Source organism: Mustelus asterias, chromosome 29 (assembly GCF_964213995.1).
Source record: "Mustelus asterias chromosome 29, sMusAst1.hap1.1, whole genome shotgun sequence".
NCBI classification, from domain to species: Eukaryota; Metazoa; Chordata; class Chondrichthyes; order Carcharhiniformes; family Triakidae; genus Mustelus; species Mustelus asterias.
Window position 1 is genome coordinate 21,187,549 of NC_135829.1, and position 17,001 is coordinate 21,204,549.

The 17,001-nt window shown below is 49.5% G+C and overlaps 1 protein-coding gene across 1 annotated transcript in view; it reads right to left on the reverse strand.

The window, feature by feature from the left end:
* Positions 1-2: 2 nt before the first annotated feature.
* The window catches only part of slc28a1 (solute carrier family 28 member 1), a 76,969-nt gene continuing 59,970 nt past the window's right edge, over positions 3-17,001 (reverse strand). The window contains exons 14-18 of the mRNA XM_078200179.1: positions 13,594-13,791; positions 11,000-11,081; positions 6,071-6,169; positions 4,976-5,087; positions 3-1,452 (exon numbers count right to left, since the gene is read on the reverse strand). Coding sequence (XP_078056305.1) covers positions 1,332-1,452; positions 4,976-5,087; positions 6,071-6,169; positions 11,000-11,081; positions 13,594-13,791 — 612 coding nt within the window. The 3' untranslated portion in view covers positions 3-1,331. The remainder of the gene's footprint in view (positions 1,453-4,975; positions 5,088-6,070; positions 6,170-10,999; positions 11,082-13,593; positions 13,792-17,001) is intronic.

The window sequence follows — 17,001 nt, forward strand, 5'->3', positions numbered from 1 at the left end:
GAAGGATATAGATAGGCTGGAAATTTGGGCAAGGAAATGGCAGATGGAGTTCAATCCAGATAAATGCGAAGTGATGCATTTTGGTAGAACTAACGTAGGGGGGAGCTATACGATAAATGACAGAACCATAAAGGGTGTAGATACGTAGAGGGACCTGGGTGTGCAAGTCCACAGATCCTTGAAGGTGACGTCACAGGTGGAGAAGGTATTGAATAAGGTATATGGCATGCTTGCCTTTACAGGACGGGGCATAGAGTATAAAAGTTGGGGTCTGAGGGTTGCAGTTGTATAGAACGTTGGTTCGGCTGCATTTGGAATACTGGGCCCAGTTCTGGTCGCCACACTACCAGAAGGACGTGGAGGCTTTAGAGAGAGTGCAGAGGAGGTTTACCAGGATGTTGCCTGGTATGGAAGGGCTTAGTTATGAGGAGAGATTGGGTAAACTGGGGTTGTTCTCACTGGAAAGACGGAGGATGAGGGGTGACCTAATAGAGGTGTATAAAATTATGAAAGGCACAGATAGGGTGAATGGTGGGAAGCTTTTTCCCAGGTCGGTGGTGATGTTCACGAGGGGTCATAGGTTCAAAGTGAGGGGGGGAGTTTAACACGGATATCAGAAGGATGTATTTTACACAGAGGGTGGTGGGGGCCTGGAATGCGCTGCTGGGCAAGGTGGTGGAGGCGGACACACTGGGAACGTTTAAGACTTATCTAGATAGCCACATGAACGGAGTGGGAATGGAGGGATACAAAAGAATGGCCTAGTTGGGACTAGGGAGCGGCGCGGGCTTGGAGGGCCGAAGGGCCTGTTCCTGTGCTGTATTGTTCTTTGTTCTTGTTCTTTGGCACTCTCCCCTGAGGCAGAAGATCAAAGTCCCCCCCAGTGCGGAGACTAGAATGGGTCATTCGGTCCGTCGCTCTCCATGGGGCACTCTGAATGGTGTCCAAAGGAAATCGGATGGGCGCTTGAGGGAATGAAACTGGTAGGGCTCGGGAAACAGGGTGGGAGGAATTCGGACTGATTGGATGGCTCGACCAACGTGCTGGTATGGACTCGATGGGTTGAATGGCCTCTTATGAGGTCATCCATTCTTATAAGGTAATCCATGCTCACTGTGACAATGTGCAGGCATTAAAACAATACAAAAACATTTCTGTAAATCAGGTGTGGATGAATGATGCTGCCTGCATTTGCAACTACAGGCACATGTAACAGTCCCCGCCCTATGGAGATCTTCCACACTTCAGAATTGCATGATTCATCACATCAAGAAGCAACTGTTTCTTTGGCGTGTCAATGTTATTTTCTTTAGAAAGGGAAAATGTCTCATTCATACTGTACAGGCACTGCTGTTATACACACCACAACAGCCATTTAAAAATGTCATACTCTGATTGATGCTTGGCCAGTCTCCAGTGAAAGAAATTGTCCCATTCCCTTGGTATACCACACTGTGGAAAGAAACGTGGTGAGGGGTCAGTTCTAGCAAACTGTGATGTAGCAACAGCAACATGAGAGAGGGGAAAGGTCATTCATTCAAACCCCTGCGTGCAACTTAAAGAAGGATAAAATCCATACAGTACAGAAGGAGGCCATTCGGCCCATCGAGTCTGTACTGACCCTAATCCCACCATGCCTTATATCTATAACCCCACACATTTACCGTAACTTTCCCCCTGACACTAGGGTCAATTTAGCATGGCCAATCAACCTAACCCGCATATCTTTGGAGTGTGGGAGGAAACCGGAGCACCCGGAGGAAACCCACGCAGGCACAGGGAGAATGTGCAGACTCCGCACAGACAGTGACCTGAAGCCGGAATTGAACCCAGGTCCCTGGTGCTGTGAGGCAGCAGTGCTAACCACGGTGCCACCGTGCTGTCCCCATATAGCATTTAAACTTATCTATTGCCTTGTGTGACTTTAGTGTATCTTTAAGAGATGTTTTTTCTAAATCATGTTTCTTTCAGTTGTTTTTTTCATTATGGCAGCGGCTTGTCTAGAGGTCCTTTTTCTCCTGCTTAAACAGGGGTTTGTTTATTTTTACTGGGATGTTAATGACTCTGCGTTGTTAGGAGAAAAATTAATTGGCAGGTCAGGTGACTGGAGCTTTTTTAGTTTCAGTTCTGAGCTGTAGGTTTTAGCTTTAGAAGGTTCAGCAAGCTGAAGTCTCTCTCCCTGGTTTTGGAAATTCGGCTGGTCATCTGAACACTAGGTCCCACCTTTCTGAAGAGGGGAATCTACTGTTGGTGGCTTGCCCGGAGTCCCTGGTGTTTTGGGAAGCTGTTCTGACTTCAAATTGTTCTGCGTTTATCCAGAGAGCTGCAGACTTCATCCAAAGGACTCAATTCCAGTGTCACGTGAGCATTAGTCTATGCTGTATCAAACCTGTTTGAAAGTCTTGTTTATGGGATTGGTTTGATTGGGACATCTCCTGTGTTTGCTAAGGGTTATACATTATCTTGGTTATTTTGTGTTGTTTGTAATTGATGAGTTTTTGCTAATTTTTTTACTATACATGTTAACTATATTCTTAAATTAACTTTGTTTGATAAAAGCTCCCTGGTGGGTCATCTCAATCATACCTGAAGTGAAACCTATCATGCTTATCCTAGCCAAATTCAAGAGGCAAAACTTATGATCCAGGCGGGTTCCATGAAACCCTTTGGAGTTTCTGACCTGAACCATAGCACTTGAGGCAATGACGTGGCAGACACCTCTTTAAGCAGGGCCACTTTATGGGGTTGTAGGGTTGCTTCGAGGCCTATATATTAGCTATCCTTGGCACAGTTTGCCAGCTCTGTAGGTATCTCAGAGCCTGTGGCAAGCTGTAGATAATTGGCTTGGAATTGCTTACAATGATCCAGAGGGCAGCATGGCGGCACGGTGGCACAGTGGTTAGCACTGCTGCCTCACAGCGCCAGGGACCTGGACTCGATTCCCGGCTTGGGTCACTCTCTGTGTGGAGTTTGCACGTTCTCTTCGTGTCTGCGTGGGTTTCCTCCGGGTGCTCCTGTTTCCTCCCACAGTTCAAAGATGTGTCGGTTAGGTGCATTGGCCATGCTAACTTGCCCCTTAGTGTCCAAAGATGTGTAGGTTAGGGGGATTAGCCATGTTAATGTGTGGGGTTGCAGGGACAGGGTGGGGGGGAGGGGGCCTGGGGAAGATGCTCTTTCAGAGCATCGATGCAGATTCGATGGGCTGAATGGCCTCTTCTGCACTGTCGGGATTCTATGATTTGAAGATGGAAGCAAGATAATGGAGAGATGGGCGGGGGGGGGGGGGGGGCGGGGGGAGGGGGGGAGTGGGGGAGGGGGGAGGGGGGGGAGGGGGGGAGGGGGCAGGGGGGAGGGGGGGAGGGGGGGAGGGGGGGGGAGGGGTGGTGCTAGCAGATCTCGCATGGGGTGGGCCGTATGGCAAATTAGATGGTGTCCCTGGACAATAGCTGCCTGGTCAGGACCAGTGGCGCAGTGGGTAAAATCCCTGCCTTTCTGAGCCAGAGCGCTGGGTTCGAGTCTCATCCCAGAACTTGACGGCCAAGGAAGATGTGTTCATAACGCGGCCAAACAGGTTGAGTGCCAACCTGCAAAACCCTTCCAATCACGCCAAGGGTTGGCGGTAAGAGTGGGAGAGACTCCTGGTCAGCCACGCTTGATGCAGAGTGGCACCCCCTCAAGCTGAAGCTCCCCTGGTAACAGACTAGTAACCTGTTCCGGGAATTCCTAGCCATGGAAACAGGTGAGAGTCTGACTTGTGCATCACTGGGTGAGGGAAGAGAATTGGGATTTTGTAACACAATAATATTTGACTTTGATCATTTGGATGTTTGCTCTTTCAGAGAGAAAGTGGAATCGGGGATCAGATTGAATTTGAGCCATGATTCTCGATCGGATCCAGCTCTCCTGACAGGTGGCGTAGTTTGGAAAACTGGAACGTCAACCCAACTAATTCCTGAGTCCAGCTTCCACTGAGTGGGGTTTCCCTGCTGGGAGTGTCGGATTGTGAACATCACCCCTTGACAATCAATGGCTTCGCTGAATCCCCCCCACTATCAATCCCCTGGGGGTTACTATTGACCAGAAGCTAAACTGGACACAGCCATATAAACACAGTGGCTACCAGAGCAGGTCAGAGGCTGGGAATCCTGCAGTGAGTAACTCACCTTCTGACTCCCCAGAGCCAGTCCACCATCGACAAGGCACAAGTCAGGAGTGTGATGGAATACTCCCCACTTGCCTGGATGGGTGCGGCTCCAACAACACTCAAGAAGCTCGACACCAACCAGGACAAAGCAGCCCCGCTTGATTGGCACCACATCCGCAAACATCCACTCCCTCCACCACCGATGAACAGAGGCAGCTGTGTGTACCATCTACAAGATGCACTGCAACATCTCAAAGTTGCTCTGGCAGGAAGGACCTTCCAAATCTGTGACCCCTACCATCTAGAAGGACAAGGGCAGCAGATGCCGGGAAACATCACCACCTGCAGGCTCCCCTCCAAGTCACTCGTCATCCTGACTTGGAAATATATCGGCCGCTCCTTCACTGTTGCTGGATCAAAATCCTGGAGTTCCATCCCTAACAGCACTGTGGGTGTACCTACACTCCAGGGACTGCAGCGGTTCAAGAAGGCAGCTCACCACCGCCTTCTCAAGGGGCAGTTAGGGATGGGCCTAGCCAGCGAGGCCTACATGCTGCGAAGGAATTTTAAAAAGCAGCTGGACTCTCAATCAATCGGACTTGAGGGATTCAGGGGGAAATAGCTGACTTACCCCAGCCCTGAGCAAACTCTCCTGATTGCTCAGACATTGACTAAGAAAGGGGGTGAAATTGATCTCCATCAGCAGTGCAAAGGTCAGTGTGAAAGGGACCCGAGCCCAGGGGTAAAATAGACATTTAATTTGCACTCGACTGTTTCTGCAGAGATCAATTTCACCTCCAGGATCCGGTATGGCCTAACGGAGAAACTGACCTGTTGTAGAGATCCTGGCAGCAGGTGAGGAGGCTAGCGCTGGTCCCATTGAAGGTGCTGCTACTGAGGTAACTCATGCAGTCCACAAGGTCTCTGGGCACAAAGAGGATCCCTAAAGCAGAGAAAATAACAGTGAGCCTATGGCTGCTATTTGAGTATTCAGTCATTGATGCCTCTTGCTTTAGTTTGGATGGCAGGGTGGCACAGTGGTTAGCACTGCTGCCTCACAGCGCCAGTGACCCAAGTTCGATTCCGGCCTTGGGTCACTGTGTGTGTGTGTGTGGAGTTTGCACATTCTCACCATGTCTGCATGGGTTTCCTCCGGGTGCTCCGGTTTACTCCCGCACTCAAAGATGTGCAGGTTAGGTGCATTGGCCATGCTAAATTGCCCCTTAGTGTCCCGGGATGACTAGGTTAGAGGGATTAGTGGGTAAATATGTGGGGTTATGTGCTGTTTGGGTGCACTGGCCATGCTAACTTCTTCCTCAGTGTATCCAAACAGGCGCTGGAGTGTGGTGACTAGGTGATTTTCACAGTAACTTCAATTCCCTGCTTGGGTCACTACCTGTGTGGAGTTTGCACATTCTCCCCGTGTCTGCTTGGGTTTCCTCCCCACAGTCCAAAAAACGTGCTGGTTAGGTGATTGGCCATGCAAAATTGCCCCTTAGGTTAGAGGATTAGTGGGGTAAATATGAGGGGTTACGGGGATAGGGCCTGGGTGGGATTGCGGTCGGTGCAGACTCGATGGGCTGAATGGCCTCCTTCTGCACTGTAGTGATTCAATGATGTGGAGATGCTGGCGTTGGACTGCGGTGACACAGTAAGAAGTCTCACAACACCAGGTGAAAGTCTGACAAGTTTATTTGGACTCACGAGCTTTCAGAGCGCTGCTCCTTCCTCAGGTGAGACCTGATGAAGGAGCAGCACTCTGAAAGCTCGAGATTCCAAATAAACCTGTTGGTTGATGATTCTAAGATCTTCACTGCAGTGTTAATGAAAGCCTACTCGTGGCACTAATAAGTAAACGTTCAACTTGCTGTTTAGTGTGTGGGAGAGGATACACTGCGGAATTGAAGGGGAGTTGGACCTGCGTACCTGCCACACACGCGTTTACCAGTGACGTGAAGAATCCTGTAAACAGAGCGTGGATGACAATCTGAGCCATGTCACTCTTACGCATCGGAGCGATCGCAGCTGTCGAAAGAAAGAGAGAGAGAAAAATGTCTCTGAGTCTCACAGAAATACAGATGCCGCATTTATATAGCGCCTATCAAAGCCTCAGGCCATCTCAAAGTGCTTTCCCGCCATGAAGCATTCATTTACATTTAGCGATGATACTGACTAGATCATCTGTGTTGGTGATGTTTGTTTTGGGTTACTCATTGGCCAGGACGCTGCAGAGAGACCCCACTGCTGTGGAATCTCTCCATCCGTGAAACAAGACAGGCGGGACTTTCCAGCCCCCCCACTCCCCCCAGGATCTCCCAGTCCTCTTGGAGTCGATGGCATTGGAGTCAGAGGGATTGGGTGTAGGAGTTGGGATGTTATGTTACAGTTGTATAAGTTGTCGGCAAGGCAGCACTTGGAGCATTGTGCACAGTTTTGGTCACCCTGTTATAGAAAAGACATTGATAACTGGAAAGAGTGCGGAGAAGGTTTACAAGGATGTTGCCAGGATTAGTGGGCCTGAGTTTATAGGGAGAGGTTGGCCAAGTTAGGACTTTATTCCTTGGAACGTCGGAGAACCAGGTCAATGGAGGTTTCCTCTGTCCACCCTCTCCCGGCCGTCCGCTGTCGGCCCCTCTCCCGTGGTGGGCAAGGTGGTAGAGTTCCGGCCTATGACTTTTGGCTGGACTGCCACATCAAAACACGCCCCGCTGAGACCAGAAAATCCTGGCCAGGTTCTGGGTTTGATGCCTCATCTGAGAGATAGCACCTCTGACAGTGTCGCCTTCCCTCGGTGTGACACTGGATTGTCAATCTGTATATGCACTCACGTTTCTGGATTGGGACTTGGACCCACAACCTTCGGACTTGAAGCTGAGAGAGCCACCGTATGATCAAGTCTTTACAGGCCGAAGGGCCTCTTCCTGCGCTGTATGATTCTATGGCTGTATTAGGAGAGGGGAATGTGTAACGAGACCTGGGTGTCCTCAGACAGCAGTCGCTGAAGGTAAGCATGCAGGTGCAGCAGGCGGTAAAGAAAGCAAATTGTATGTTGGTCTTCATAGCGAGAGGATTCGAGTACAGGAGCCAGGATGTTTTGCTGCAGCTACACAGGGCCTTGGTGAGGCCACACCTGGAATATTGTGGGCAGTTTTGGTTTTCTTATCTGAGGAAGGATGTTGCTATGGAGGAGTGCAACGAAGGACTGATTCCTGGGATGGTGGGACTGACGTATGAGGAGAGATAGAGTCGGTTAGTATTGTATTCGCTGCAGTTCAGAAAAATGAGGATGGATCTCATAGAAACCTGTAAAATTCTAACAGGGCTGGACAGGGTAGATCCAGGAAGGATGTTCCCAATGGTGGGGGAGTCCAGAACCAGGGGTCACAGTCTGAGGATACAGGTAGCTGTTTAAGACTGAGATGAGGAGAAATTTCTTCACCCAGAGAGTAGTCAGCCTGTGGAATTTGCTACCACAGAATGTAGTGAGGCCAAATCATTGAATATTTTCAAGAAGGATCCGACGCACCCCAGACATTCTCTTCCACCTTCTTCCATCGGGAAGCAAATACAAAAGTCTGAGGTCACGTACCAAACCGACTCAAGAACAGCTTCTTCCCTGCTGCCATCAGACTTTTCAATGGATCTACCTCGCATTAAGTTGATCTTTCTCTACACCCTAGCTATGACTGTAACACTACATTCCGCACCCTCTCCTTCCTTCTCTATGAACGGTATGCTTTGTCTGTATAGCGCGCAAGAATAAATACTATCCACTGTATACCAATACATGTGATAATAATAAATCAAATCAAGAAGGAGTTAGATATCGCACTTGGGTTGAAGGGGATCAAAGGATATGGAGGGAAGGCGGGATCAGGCTATTGGTCAGCCATGATCACAATGAATGGCGGAACAGGCTGGAGGGCCGAATGGCCTCCTCCTGCTCCGAGTTTCTACGTTTCTATGACAATTCCTTTTGTTGGACATGAAAGGGATGGTGTCGATGTTCAGGGATGGTTCAGGTTCCTCTCCTGAAGGAGCCTGGGATACCGGATATCGGACATGTTAGTTTGTCTCAGCGAGTGGAGTTTAAACATCCGTTGGATCGGGAGTGGGCGTGAAAAATGTGGCCAGCTGTTCAAAAACCCATCGGTTTTGGCAGGACCAAAAATTGCTCAGGCGGGAGGGGCTGTAAAATTCCATACCCCCCCTACCCCCCCCCCCCCCCCCCCAACCCCCTGCCGTGTCAGAAGATGTGGGTTCAAACCCAACGGGAAGGAACTGAGTACATAAACCATTCAGTACTGAGGGAGTGCTGCACTGCCAGAGACGCATCTTTTGGCTGAGATATTTAACTGAGGTCCTGTCTCCTAGGCACACAGGACACCTCAACACTGGGCCAGTGTTTTGGACAACATTCCAACAACACCACCACCCGCGGATTATCTCGCTTGCTGTCTGTGCGGCCTGCTGTGTGCAAATTGGCTGCCAGATTTCCTTGACAGTTCCTTGACAGTGTCTAGATTTTACAAATACCCCAGGATGAGAGAGGCACTATATAAATGCAAGTCCATTCTTTCCAAATCAGCTCAAATCTTACAATGTGGCTCTGGCCTTTTGTTATTATTGATGTTAAATTATCCCTAAAAATGACATGGCAAAATACTGGGCTTTTGCGGCTGAACAATTCTAAACAATCTTCTCCGTGACAACTCAGACCAGCCACCATGTACAATTCACTGGATTGTCTACAGAGTTTTACAATTATGTAGAACCCTGATCAACAAAGTAATTTCACCTAACACAGGAGTCACTGCTGTAAAATTGGCCTCAATCTCCCTGGAATAGGGGATGGGACAATCAACCAGGGCTCCTTCTGACTGTTAGAAATTGCCCTACGATATTCAAGGAAAAGTCTCATTTGCAATAGGTTCGATGATTATCCAATATTGTACTTGGCCCCACTCATGAAGATGGAAGGAAGGAGCTTGTATGTGTAAAGGGTTCACGGCGGCACAGTGGTTAGCGCTGCTGCCTCACAACGCCAGGGACACAGGTTCGATCCCGGCCTTGGGTGATTGCCTGTGTGGATTTGCACATTCTCCCCGTGTCTGCGTGGGTTTCCTCTGGGCACTCTGGTTTCCTCCTACAAAGGCATGTAGGGTTAGGGTGGATTGGCCATGCTAAATTGCCCCTTAGTGTCCAAATATGTGTAGATCAGGTGGATTGGCCATGCTAAATTGCCCCTTAGTGTCCAAAGATGTGTAGATTAGGTGGATTGGCCATGCTAAATTGTCCCTTAGTGTCCAAAGATACGCAGATTAGGTGGATTGGCCATGCTAAATTGTCCCTTAGTGTCCTAAGATGTGTATGTTAGGTGGATTGGCCATGCTAAATTCCCCCTTAGTGTCCAAAGATATGTAGGTTAAGTGGATTGGCCAAGGTAAATTGCCCCTTAGTATCCCAAGATGTGTAGGTTAGATGGATTCGCCATGCTAAATTGTCCATTAGTATCCAACAATATGTACGTTAGGTGGATTGGCCAAGCTAAATTGCTCCTTTGTGTCCAAAGATGTGTAGGTTAGGGTGGATTGGTCATGATTAATGTGTGGGGTTACAGGGACAGGGCGGGGGAGGGAGAGGGCCTGGATCATTCTAAACAACCCCAAGATGTCCCAAAGCACTTTACATTCAATGAAGTGCTTTTGACTTAATTTAAGAAGTCTCAAAAGTGCCTTCATGGGGCACTAACAGGGGGAGAACTGGAGAACAAAAATCAGCGTGGGCACAGTCCCTCGCTGTCGTGTGTGGGTGAATCAGCGTGGGCACAGTCCCTCGCTGTCGCGTGTGGGTGAATCAGCGCGGGCACGGTCCCTCGCTGTCGCGTGTGGGTGAATCAGCGCGGGCACGGTCCCTCGCTGTCGCGTGTGGGTGAATCAGCGTGGGCACAGTCCCTCGCTGTCGTGTGTGGGTGAATCAGCGCGGGCACAGTCCCTCGCTGTCGTGTGTGGGTGAATCAGCGTGGGCACAGTCCCTCGCTGTCGCGTGTGGGTGAATCAGCGCGGGCACGGTCCCTCGCTGTCGCGTGTGGGTGAATCAGCGCGGGCACGGTCCCTCGCTGTCGCGTGTGGGTGAATCAGCGTGGGCACAGTCCCTCGCTGTCGTGTGTGGGTGAATCAGCGTGGGCACAGTCCCTCGCTGTCGCGTGTGGGTGAATCAGCGTGGGCACAGTCCCTCGCTGTCGCGTGTGGGTGAATCAGCGTGGGCACAGTCCCTCGCTGTCGCGTGTGGGTGAATCAGCGTGGGCACAGTCCCTCGCTGTCGCGTGTGGGTGAATCAGCGTGGGCACAGTCCCTCGCTGTCGTGTGTGGGTGAATCAGCGTGGGCACAGTCCCTCGCTGTCGCGTGTGGGTGAAGCAGCGTGGGCACAGTCCCTCGCTGTCGCGTGTGGGTGAATCAGCGTGGGCACAGTCCCTCGCTGTCGCGTGTGGGTGAAGCAGCGTGGGCACAGTCCCTCGCTGTCGCGTGTGGGTGAATCAGCGTGGGCACAGTCCCTCGCTGTCGTGTGTGGGTGAATCAGCGTGGGCACAGTCCCTCGCTGTCGCGTGTGGGTGAATCAGCGTGGGCACAGTCCCTCGCTGTCGCGTGTGGGTGAAGCAGCGTGGGCACAGTCCCTCGCTGTCGCGTGTGGGTGAATCAGCGCAGGCACAGTCCCTCCCTGCCGCGTGTGGGTGAATCAGCGCGGGCACGGTCCCTCCCTGCCGCGTGTGGCTGATGTGATTGAAGAGCAACGTCTCACACTGAAGGCCTCTTGGTCACAGATTGTGATTGGCTGGCTTTTGGAAAGCTACTTACAAAGACCTCCAAGCATTACGCCGACTGAAGAGAAGTTGGCGAAACCACAAAGGGCGTAGGTAGTTAACGTCTCCGCTCTGACCTACAAAAATAAAGGAGAAATCAGCAACCTTTCCCACAGATTCTGAGAATGATAGAATCCCCGCAGTGCAGAAGCGGCCATTCGGCCCATCGAGTCTGCGCCGACTCTGTGACAGGGTCTCTTACTGAGGCCCTCTCCCCGTCCTATTTCCATAATCTGTTCACTTCCCATGGCTAATATCCCTAACCTACACATCTTGGGACACTAATGGGCAAGTAAGCACGGCCAATCCACCTAACCCGCACATCTTTCGGATTGTGGGAGGAAACCGGAGCACCCGGAGGAAACCCACGCAGACACGGGGAGAACGTGCAGACTCCGCAGCGACAGTGACCCAAGCCGGGAATCGAACCCGGGTCACTGGCGCTGTGAGGCAGCAGTGCTAACCACTGTGCCACCGAGCTTCCACTGAAAGCTCCCAGTTTTGGTCACAAGGCTTTACTTTGAACAGAACTGAAGGGAAAATGATCAGACCCGGTGACTGTTAGAAAAACAGACCCCTCTCATTAATGGGACCTGGGCACAAATCCAGTATGGGCCAGCATTTATTACCCATCCCTAGTTGCCCCTTGAGAAGGTGGTGGTGAGCTGCCTTCTTGAATCGCTGCAGTCCATGTTCTGTGGGTTGACCCACAATGCCGTTAGGGAGGGAATTCCAGGATTTTGACCCAGCGACTGCGAAGGAACGGCGATATATTTCTAAGTCAGGATGGTGAGTGGCTTGGAGGGAAACATCCAGGTGGTGGTGTCTCCATTGAAATGTAAGCACAAAATGGAGAGAGAAACAAGCGTTACAAGTCCGTATGACTCTTCTATTGAGATCTAAAGGAGACTGATACAGACTTGAAACATTAACTCCGTTTCTCTCTCCACAGCTGCTGCCGGACCTGCTGATTATTTCCAGCATTTTCACTTTTTATTTCTGATTTCCAGCATCCGCAGTTTTTTGCTTTTACTAAATTGAAGCATTTTGTTTCCAGTGAGGTTCTTGACTGAAATATGGGGAGGAATTTTCCTGCAGGCGTTGGGGTCCTGATATTGGGACTAAATGAGGGTGGCACGGTGGCACAGTGGTTAGCACTGCTGCCTCACAGCGCCAGGGACCCGGGTTCGATTCCTGGCCTCGGGTCATTGTCTGTGTGGAGTTTACACATTCTCCCCGTGTCTGCGTGGGTTTCCTCCGGGTGATCCGGTTTCCTCCCACACTCCAAAGATGTGCGGTTTAGGTGTATTGGCCGTGCTAAATTCTCCCTCAGTGTACCTGAACAGGCGCTGGAGTGTGGCGACTAGGGGATTTTCACAGTAACTTCATTGCAGTGTTAATGTAAGCCGACTTGTGACACTAATAAATAAACTTTAAATGGGGGTCCTGAACCTCAGGAGGGGGAGGGGCTCAGCAATCGTACAGGAGGTGGCCTTCCAATTGGCCGCTTCTGCACTCACCGTCCTATTACGGATGCCAGGCGGACTCTCGATGCTCCTCGTCCAATCAGAGGTCTGCCAGTTCCAAATCCTTAGTGGCCTCACCAGGAAGGAGTGGGCACCACAGCAGGCAGGCGGGGGAATGCGGAAGGGCATCAAATTGGAAGTGTTTTAAATAGAGTTGCGTAAGTGTAAGTTACAATTTCCGAGGGGCAATATAATAGGAAACCCTCTGGCAAAAAGCCTTTGGGCCTTGTATATGGCCATTTCCTGGTGGTTTCCCCCTCTCTGGGGCACTGAGTATTGCAGCAACCTCCTGATCTACATCGGTCCTAATTGTGGCCTTAACTATGTAACATGCCTGGCCATCTCTATGCAGCAAGTAGGTGACCCCTGGCTAGGCCTCACCTGGGAGGTGACTGTTGATCTGGAGCAGAAATGCATTAGGAAACTGTCCTGGTGGGCTGTCCCCTTTCTGTGCCCCCCACCCCACTCTTATCTTCAAGCCCACTATGCCTCGGCTGGGAGGATTCAGCCCTGCTGTCCTCTGTGGCAATGAGGGGAGAAACCATTGACCAAGGGCGGCACGGTAGCACAGTGGTTAGCACTGCTGCTTCACAGCTCCAGGGACCTGGGTTCGATTCCCGGCTTGGGTCACTGTCTGTGTGGAGTTTGCACATTCTCCTCGTGTCTGTGTGGGTTTCCTCCGGGTGCTCCGGTTTCCTCCCACAGTCCAAAGATGTGCGGGTTAGGTTGATTGGCCATGCTAAAATTGCCCCTTAGTGTCCTGAGATGCGTAGGTTAGAGGGATTAGTGGGTAAAATATGTAGGGATATGGGGGTCGGGCCTGGGTGGGATTGTGGTCGGTGCAGGCTCGATGGGCCGAATGGCCTCTTTCTGCACTGTAGGGATTGTATGATTTCTATGACCTATTGGAATCTAACGGCATGTGGAGTTAGTACAATCCCCTGGATTTGAACCCATGAGGTGAAGGGCCCCTTACCCCATTGACTGTCAGATTCGTTGGTGGTGGATTAGTTATTGGTTGAGATTTAACACCAAACCGCTTGCTGACACTGTGCGTACTCACAGAGATCCATTGCTTTTGGCCACTGATGTATTCTTCTACACCGCTGAGTCTATTGCGCTGGTATTCAGAAAGCTTCTGGTACGCCACAAACTCGTTCAGAAAGAGTTTGATTCCAATCAGTTCCGCAACGAGGAAAGAATCACTCCAGTCCACTCCCATCATGAAGGCAATCGGCATGAAGACATAGGAACAGATGACCTATGGATACAATACAAGATATACCTCACGGCAGACTGCCAACTTTAACCAGAATCAGAAATGGACTATTATAGAACAAACAAAGAACAAAGAACAGTACAGCACAGGAACAGGTCCTTTGGCCCACCAAGCCTTCGCCGAGCACGTCGTCCTATCTCGACCAACCGCCTGTATCCCTCTCTTCCCAGTCTGTTCATGTGTCTGTCCAGATAAGTCTTAAATGTCACTAACGTATCTGCCTCAACCACCTCACAGGGCAGTGCATTCCAGGCTCCCACCACCCTCTGTGTAAAAAACGTCCCCCGCACATCTCCACTGAACCTTCCCCCCCTCACCTTGAACTTGTGCCCTCTTGTAATTGTCATTTCTGCCCTGGGAAAAAGCTTCCAACTCTTCACCTTGTCTGTGCCTCTCATAATTTTATAAACTTCTATCAGGTCGCCCCTCAGCCTCCGTCTTTCCAGAGAGAACAATCCTAGTTTATTCAACCTCTCCTCATAGCTAAGCCCCTCCATACCAGGCAACATCCTGGTAAACATTTACTGTACTCCCTCCAAAGCCTCCACATCCTTCTGGTAGTGTGGTGACCAGAATTGGACACAGTTTTCCAAATGTGACCTAACCAACGTTTTATACAACTGTAACATAATTTTCCAACTTTTATACTCGATGCCCCGGCCGATGAAGGCAAGCATGCCATAAGCTTTCTTCACCACCTTTTCCACCTGTGCTGCTACTTTTAAGGATCTGTGGACCTGTACTCCCAGATCTCTCTGTGTGTCTATGCTCCTGATGTTCTGTTTATTTTATAGTTCCCCACCTGAATTGGATCTACCAAAATGCATCACTTCGCATTTGTCTGGATTAAATTCCATCTGTCATTTCTCCGCCCAATTTTCCAGCCTATATCCTGCTGTATTCTCTGACAATCTTCATCACTATCCGCAACTCCAGCCATCTTAGTATCATCCGCAAACTTGCTAATCAGACCAGCTATGTTTTCTTCCAAGTCGTTTGTATATCTTACAAACAGCAGAGATCCCAGCACTGAGCCCTGTGGAACACCACTAGTGACAGACCTCCATTCAGAAAAACACCCTTCCACCGCTACCCTCTGTCTCCTATGGCCAAGCCAGTTCTGAATCCATCTAACTAAGTCACCCCTGATCCCGTGAGATTTAATCTTTTGCACCAGCCTGCCATGAGGGACCTTGTCAAATGCCTTACTAAAGTCCATGTCGACAACATCCACTGCCCTTCCCTCATTAATCATTTTTCTTAACTCCTCAAAAAACTCAATCAAATTAGTGAGACATGGCCTATACTTCACAGATAGCACATCAAGTGGACAAGGTCAAAAAGTAAAACTATTGCACCCCATAGGTTTATAGTTAAGATCCCGTGAATACAGAACTCTTAAGAACATAAGAAATACGAGCAGAATTAGGTCATATTGTCACTTAAGCCTGATCCACTATTCAATAAGATCATGACTGTGTTATGTTCTTGAAATGTGATGATAAATCCGTAGTCTTCAATTGTTTAATTGATCTGTGTTTGATTGAGTTAGTCTGTTCTCTGATACACATAACTGTACCTAGTTGCTTAAGCTTGTGGGTGGAGCTAGAGTGAAGCTTCCAAAGATCTGGGTTGAAGCTGACATCATGGCAAAGTTTTCCTGTCCTGCCCGCCACGGGAATCGTAGCGGGTGGGACATGGACCATGCAAAGGTCTGTTGACCTCAGGCAGGATTTTCTGGTTTTGGGGCAAGTGTGGCCTGAAAATCCCACCCCATGTGTGTGTGTACAAATCCTGTAAGTTCTGAGATGGTTTAAAGTATTGCAAATTAAACAGTTTCAGATTTAGAACTAGTGTTATCTCTGCATTGTTTTGAGATAAATCAGACATAAAGCAAATTAGTGAATACATAACAAAATCTTTGTAAAACCTCAGTAAGACCACAGTTGCAGCAATGTGTGCAGTTATGGGCTCAACTGTAAGAAGGATATTAAAGCAAAATTTGCTAGGATGTTGTCTGGTAGGATGGACAGGGGAGAATATGCAGGTCATTCCATAGAAATGTTTGAATTATGAAGGGATGTGGTAGAGCAAGAAGAATAAACTGATTGTAATGGTTGGGGGAACTAGAATGAAAGAAACAAAGATATAATATAAAATGTAGGAGTGTTCGGACCATGCAGGAGAAACATTTCACAGAAAGCATTGAGAAGCTGTGGAACTGGAGTCAGCGACTGAAGCAGACACCACATCAACATTTATGTTATTTGAGATGGTTGAAGGAAAGCAGGAGAAAGGGATAAAGAAACAAGGTGGGAATAAATAATGGTCTGTTCCTGTAATAATTCCTCGGCCCACCAAGCCTGCACCGACACATGACACCTTTCTAAACTAAAGACCTTTTGCCTCTACGCGGTCCGTATCCCTCTATTCCCAGCCTATTCATGTATCTGTCAAGATGCCTCTTAAACATTGCTACTGTATCTGCTTCTACCACCTCCTCTGGCAGTGCATCCCAGGTACTTACCACCCTCTGTGTAAAAAACACTTGCCCCTCACATCTCCTTTAAACGTTCCCCTTTTACCTTAAACCGATGTCCCCGTGTGATTGACATTTCTACCCTGGGGAAAAGACTCGTGACTATCTATTCTATCCGTCCCTCTCATTTTATAAACTTCTATCAGGTCGCCCCTCAGCCTCCGACGTTCAAGTGGAAACAAACAAAGTTTCTCCAATCTCTCCTCATAGCTAATACCCTCCAAACCAGGTAACATCCTGGTAAACCTGTTCTGTACCCTCTCCGCACATTCAAGAGGGATGGATTACATCTGAACTGGAGGGGGACTAACATCCTGGCGGGGAGATTTGCGAGAGCCACTCGGGAGGGTTTAAACTAATTTGGCAGGGGGGTGGGATCCAAAGCAGTAGGGAGACAGAAGAGAAGTTTGAGGACAGTACGGAAGTTAAAGAGAGCACATTAAGTAGTAAAGGCAGTGTCAGTAATCCTAGTACCAGACAGATCAGGCAAAAGCAAGACAGAGAGCAAGGGAAGTCCAGATTAAACTGCATTTATTTCAATGCAAGAGGCCTGACGGGCAAGGCAGATGAACTCAGGGCATTGATGGGTACGTGGGACTGGGATATTATAGCAATGACTGAAACATGGCTAAGGGAGGGACAGGACTGGCAGC